This window comes from Eurypyga helias, unplaced genomic scaffold, assembly GCF_000690775.1.
Source record: "Eurypyga helias isolate BGI_N326 unplaced genomic scaffold, ASM69077v1 scaffold12221, whole genome shotgun sequence".
In the NCBI taxonomy this organism is placed as follows: Eukaryota; Metazoa; Chordata; class Aves; order Eurypygiformes; family Eurypygidae; genus Eurypyga; species Eurypyga helias.
This window is the reverse complement of record NW_010232882.1, coordinates 13178-19998: the sequence shown is the minus strand read 5'-3', so window position 1 is coordinate 19998 and position 6821 is coordinate 13178. Positions and strand designations below refer to the sequence as shown.

Genomic DNA, 6821 nt, shown 5'->3' with positions numbered 1-6821 from the left:
TGGGCAAAAGCATTCTTGTTCAGAAGATCTGCCAGGACTGGTCCAATGGAGAGTTTTCTCAATTTGAATTTGTATTTTGGTTTGACTGCAAACAAGTAAGCTTGCCTGAGAAGCGTTACCGCCTGAAGGATCTGCTTCTTGAATTTTTTGTAAAACCTCAGGAGGGAAGCAAAGAGATCTTTGAGTATATATTGCAAAATCCTGCTAAAGTCCTTCTGGTTTTTGATGGTTTTGAAGAGTTGCATGATCATGAGAATTTTCCTCGTTCCTTGGCCAGCCAACCTGAAAAAGACCTGTGCAGTATAAAGGAGCTGCTGTCAGGACTCATGCAAAAGAAGATACTCAATGGTTGTACTTTATTGCTTACAGCAAGACCAAAAGACAAGGTGTACCAGTATGTGTCCAAAGTGGACAAGACTATTGAAATAGTAGGATTTTCCCCTCAGCAAAGAGAACTGTACATAACCAGATACTTTGAAGGATTACCCTACTGTGAGAATGCACTGAAATTAATCAAAGAGTGTGAGTACTTGTTCAGTCATTGTTACAGCCCTGTTATGTGTAGATTTGTTTGTTTTCTCTGTGAGACAGCACTTGAAATGGGAGACAAAAGCCTTCCTTCAACTCTTACTACAGTCTTCCTGAAATTTGTTCAGCAAAAGATAATACCTATGAAAACAGATGTTGCAGCCACGCAAAACCAAGAGAGTCTTGCTACGCTAGCCCGTATAGCCTGGTATCTTGGAGAAAAGCACCAAAGTGCCATGAAAAGTGGTCTTCTTCCTTCTAAGGAGGTTAAAGAGTTTGCTCTGAAAAATGGATTTTTCCTACCATTTGCATTCCCCAGACATTCAGATAGTGGAGAAGAAGAATTTGGGTGCACATTCTCTGATTTTGTCATTCAGAATTTCTTGGGTGCACTTCACCTTATGTTAGCAGAAGAGATCAAGGATAAAAGTCTAACAAAGTACCTGTCTTTTCCATCCAAGAAGAAAAAGCCTTATAGCTGGTTAGATTTAGTGCCTCGATTTTTGGCTGGATTTTTGTTCCTCCAGGATGACCTCTACTTCTGCTCCCTTTCCAATAAGGATGTAAAACAATTAATCAAGAAGCAGAAAACATTCTTGAAATATATTAGAAGGCTGCCGATAAATGACTTCTCCCCCGGGAGGTTACTCGAGCTTTTACACTGTATTCATGAAACACAAAGCAATTATCTCTTGGAGCATGTGGCCTTAAGGCTCAAGCCAGACATGTCTTTTCTGGGCGTAGTTCTTACACCAGCGGATGTCCATGTACTGCACTCTGTTTTAAAAAGGTCAAGAAGAGAGTTTTCCTTGGACTTGCGAAACAGCAGCATTGACATGCAAGGGCTAAAAGACTTGGTTGGCCTAAAGAATGTGGCATCGTTCAGGTTGGTCATTCTTTGTAGATGGTAGTGTCAGTTCATAGGACTGAATGTAGATGACACTTTCATGCAGCAACAACAGTCATATCTGTTGATTTCACATGTTTTGTCATTTCACAGGGCCTCCCTCGGTGATACGGTCAGGCTCTGGAAATCTTTAGAACAGACGAAAGACTATGAACTGCTGAGAGCATCAACAGAGAAATTTGTTCTTGATCCTTTTAAGGCAAAGACAATGAAGGATGTCAGTGACCTTTCAGACCTTGTAGAGATGCAGGAGATGATGATCCATTGGTAGGCTCATTTATGATCTAAAGTCCTCGTAATGTACTACTGATTTAAGAAAATGGGGGTTCACTGGCAGTGCTGGAGCATGCAGTCCTCTGCATGTCTGAAGGAGAGCAGCTGAGGCACTGCAAGCTCTTGTATTGTCTCAGAGAGTTCTCCTACCCTGATGTGCGGCAGTTGTCACGGTAGGGAGGAGCAATGGCAGCACCAAGCAGAATGTTTATCAAAACTGCCAATAAAAAAGCCAGTTGTCATTTTTTTCTTCAGATTTCTTTTTGATCTCTGAGTATGTTATCTTTCAGTTGCTTTCAGTTACAAAACTTGGGCGAATCCCCCATAGTACCTGGGCCATAAAGGAAGGCTTGTTTTGCACCAGTCACAAATGTTTTGCACCGGTCACTGGCCCTTTAGCTCAGGAGATAAAAGCTTGTGTTATGGGATCTATAAACCCTGTGTTTCATCCCTGCTCACGTTCTGGCTAGGGGATTGCTTGCAGTTAAAAGCATGCATAAATATTTTGGTTGGATTTTTTAAATAAAAATGATGAGTTCCATTTTAACATGGGCAGATTAAAAGATACACAAAGGAAGTTTTGTGTTTGACACAAAATACTTCATTTAGAAGAATGTACTTCTAGGTTTTATTGGAAAAAGAGCAAACTGCATTATGAAAGACAATTATCAGACTAAGATTAATTGAATGAAGAAAGGTTGGAGCAAAAGTTATCCTGAAGTTTCCTGGTTCCTCAGTTAAGGCAGCAGTGATTTATTTCCTGCAAAAGCTTTCTATGAAATTATTTTTAAAACACTGTTTTGGTTGCTAAAATATTTATCATGCTCTGGTTCTACTGTGGTTTTAGTGTGCAAGATGCATCTGGTTGCAGCAGCTATGAAATTCCTGCTATCAAAAACCTCCGAAAACTAGAATTTGCGTAAGTGATCTACCTCTCTGTTGGTTGATATATGATCACATTTCAGACTGAGAAGAGTCATGGATATTGGCTACAGTCATTGAACTGATGGATAGCTAGTTTATGGTATGGTAAAGCATCGAGATAACGCCATTTATTACTGCTTTGCTTGACAAAACTAGAAAAAAAAAAAAAATCTGACTCCTGCAGTGATACAGATCACATGGTTGTGTTATGTTTTTGTTTGTTATGTTATGATTTTACTACAATTTAGCTCATTATCACCACATGTGGATCTTATGCCACAGGATATAAAATACCTTGATTGTGATCCAACTACCTGGCAAAGATTTTTCCCCAGAAATACTCAACTTTTCTGTCATCTGAGTCTTCTGATGTAGTTTTCTGCTCTGTCAGAGCTTAGGCCATGGGAGAATCAGGTCAGAGAATGCCTCCCACCTAAAATATTAAGCACTGTTTTCCTGGAAGAAGGAAGATTGACTTGGAAACACTGACTTTAAAAATGAGGTGTAGTAATGTTTCTTTTTTTCCCCTCAAACTGTAAGAGGCCTGCAGGGCTATTTTATTGCTTAAAATGTCCTGCCATAGTGTGTGAATTAGTTTGGGCAGGAATTATACGAGTGCAATGGAGAGCTCTTAGCAGATCTCCATCTGTTTCTTCACATCTGACATTAGTCCAGAACTAATATGCTTGCCCTCACTTCTGATTTTATGTGGCTTTCTCTTCTCATTTCCTCTCCTACTTTCCATTTATTTTAAATTTTTTCTTAAAATTCCAATGCTTTTAACTAGGCTGAACTTGTTCTGATACCAAGGAAACTCCAAATGAGAGGTTAGCATCTGAGGGACAGATGCTTGGCACTGGAATATTAAAGTTCAGTTGCTAATAGTTGGGCAAAAAAAAAATTTTTTTTTCTTTTCATCTCAGTTATCAAGTTTATAATCTTTAAAATGATAAATCTGGAAAAAACCACAAACAAACAAACAAACCAAAATAAAGAAAACAACCAACAAACCAGAAAAAGAACATAAATACAGTAACCTAAAATAAGTGAGATGAGTCTTGCAAAGAGTAACAAAAAAGTGGCAAATGCACATATCACTGCGTCTGTGCAAGCAGCTCTGCTCTGTCTGATCTCCGCCTTGTGGGGTCCTCATCCGGAGGCTTGAGAGCAGAAATCCTGGCTGCAGATTGTAGGGAACGGCTCCTTCTGAGGAGTGTAAACTAGCTTGCATTTGGGGCTGCAGGGGAAGAACTTAAAAACTGATAATTCTTGCTGTTTCTGAGCATGTGAAAAACTTGTTATACGTCTGTTTTCTTCCAGGCTGGGTCCAGTATGTGGCCTTCAGGGATTCCTAAAACTGGTGGAAATTCTTGCAGCATTTCCATCACTTCAGCACTTAGAGTGAGTAATGCTAAAGCTTAACTTTGCTCATGTTGCTCCTCAGCAGCCCTTGGTGATGGGTGAGCTCACGTACCCAAGAAACATTTTATTTGCCAATGAGACTGCTTCATTTGATGAACGAGTAGAACAAGAATGTTTAGATAATACAGCAACAGACTAATAGCTGGCGCTTTTCATCCTCCCTTAAGACACTCGGTAGTGATTCGTTTGAAACCTCTTCAGTCACTTCCCAGCGTGTTCCTCAGTGGTTAAAAGCTTGTGGGAAAGGTCTAGTACAGACCCCTGCTGGGTGCTCCCCCTTCCTGCCATAGCACTCATCCACACTGCCTGCGGATTACTTATTTCTTCATTCGAGCTCCATAACGGGCCTGAGCCCCAGGCTCCCTCGCGATGAGGCTTCTGAGGGACTCACAGTCATGTCTGGCCAGGAGAGAACAGGCTCCCTCCTGAACCAGAAGCAGTGTTACAGCTGAGGGTTAACTTCAGGATTTGTGCTGGTGCTGTGCACCTTCCCCTGTCAATGAACATCCTGAAGTTCTGGTAGAACTTGTAAGAGATTGAGCTGTGTGGATCTGATTCATATAAAAAGCCACACTCACCTGGTATCTGGTCTTGCTCTGCCCATGTATTTTCTCCCAGCCTTTGTCCCCTCCTTCACCAGGAGCAGTCTTAGAGATACAGTTACAGTTACTATTTATTTTCCTGTATCCATGACAAACCAGCTGTCCCTGAATTTTAAGCTTCTTTATGCTAGAAACAATTGTAGCAACAGTAGCCAATATTCTGCCATCATCTCTGTGGGAAGATTATTGGGTTTTGAACGGGCCTTTGGCCTCACTGGCTCCGCCCACTGGCCATTTGGCTGTAGTGTATCTGGGCTTTTCATGGTATTTTGGGAAAAAAATAAAGCTCTAAAATTGCAATTCTTCCGATGTATCCCAGCATTGTTTGTCAGATTAGAAGGGGAACCAGTATCTAAAATTGTTGCTATCTAAAACTCTTCCCATCTGGATACCTGCATGAGGAAAAACTTCATTTCTAATACTCCCTATCTGGCAAAGGAGCTGTTTAGGCAGGGATTTACAGCTTCTGCTGGATTTTGTCAGTTCTGTATTTCTGTGGGCACAGGAAATCTCATTGCAGCATAGCTGGAACACAGCTATTCCATAACCACTTTAATGATCTTGCATATCAAAGGAAATGGGTCAAGCCATTCAACTGGTTTAAAAAAAAAAAAAAATCTAAGGCTGTAAATTTGGGAAGCAGAAAGCTGCTTATTAGAGAAGCTGTAATTTGAGTGATGTTTATTGCTGATTGAGGCTACTGCGGAGAAGGAGCTTCTCAAGATAGATAGAGTAGTCTCTGAGGTGAATAAACCACAAGAATTTAGATTAAAAGAGAAGCTAATTCTCTCTTTGTCATCACCCAGCCTTGATGCTTTGAGTGAAAATGGCATAGGAGATGAAGGAGCAAAGAGTCTATCTGAAGTCTTTCCAACCCTGACATCACTGGAAACATTAAAGTAAGTGCAAGGTTAACAGTTCTGGGAAATTTTGAAAAGAAATAGATTAAACCTAGAGCCTTAAGGGACTGTGTGTTAACAATTACGGGCACAGCTAACCCATGGGAATGGAAGACCAATGAGTGTATGAACATACTTAATCTGTACATTCACTGGGTTAATCCTATGACATTCCTCATTTCCCCCCAAGGGCTGTGATTTGTCTTTTTCCCTGCATTTGGTCTAAACAGACTGTCCAAATTATATTTAAAAAGACTCTGAAAATGAATTTTCCCCACACTGTAATAAATCAGAATAAATGTGCTCAACTAACGAAGCGATCTCACTTACTGTAGCTTATCACAGAATAAGATAACAGACGTGGGTGCGGAGAAACTAGCTACAGCTCTTCCTTCCTTGTCTTCCTTAAAGACACTAAGGTAAGTAGTTGTGTCCTGTTTGGTTGTTTTATACAACATACGTTAGTGTCAGAAATTACTGAATATGGAACAAATACGTACGCTGTGCAGCAGCCAAGCTTTTGACTTCGTTATTGCATAAAGCCTTTGGAGAGGAGAGAACTGTATGAACCAGCATGGACATCTCAGGAATTTGACAAGGACTGGACTGATTTTTAAATCAAAATCCCGAAAACCCTCCTATGAATGTGTACAAATGTGCACCCAAGGCTCTGATCTACTCAGAGCTTCTGCGGAGCTCATTAAGCACAGTACTAAGCCCTAAGCCAGCGACGAGGCGGTGTGTGTTTGCTGATAGGGGACCAATGGCTCATCCCACTTCATTAAAATGTCTGGCATAGGCCTGGATGGAGTGTCTCTGTAGGGAATGCGAGAAACCGTGATGTGCAATTGTGGAATAATCTGCTCACATGGAAATCTTTTGAATGCTGTGCCCCAAATTCTTGAGCTTCATTTTCTTGCAGATTTTTAATTTGATCTAATGTAGACAGAAATGTTCTTATTATTCATTAAGAATCTAGAACTATGTTGGCTGTAGCTGCGCTAGCTGAAGGAGTGATGTGGCCACCTGCCTTACCGGGTACAGGGAATATAAAACTGTGTTTTAAACATTAACAGCAAATAGATAAAGATTAATTGGAGGTTAAGATGTACCAACTATATCTGAAATTCCTTGATCTAATATGTAGTCTGTTTACATTATCCATTATTCAATTGTGACTGTATACCGGTTTGGTTTTCTGCAGCTTATACAATAATAGCATTTGTGATTTTGGAGCAGAAAATCTTGCAAAAGTTCTTCCTGCGA

The 6821-nt window shown here is 40.5% G+C and overlaps 1 protein-coding gene across 1 annotated transcript in view; it reads left to right on the top strand.

Annotated features, from left to right (window-relative positions):
• Nucleotides 1–4037, top strand: part of CIITA (class II, major histocompatibility complex, transactivator) — a gene marked incomplete at its 5' end in the record, with an annotated part of 16454 nt that extends 12417 nt beyond the window's left edge. Inside the window, 4 exon segments of the mRNA XM_010161547.1 lie at nt 1–1414; nt 1529–1702; nt 2556–2627; nt 3953–4037. The exon segment at nt 1–1414 is cut by the window's left edge and continues 17 nt beyond it. Coding sequence (XP_010159849.1) covers nt 1–1414; nt 1529–1702; nt 2556–2627; nt 3953–4037 — 1745 coding nt within the window.
• Between the last annotated feature and the right edge of the window lie 2784 nt (nt 4038–6821).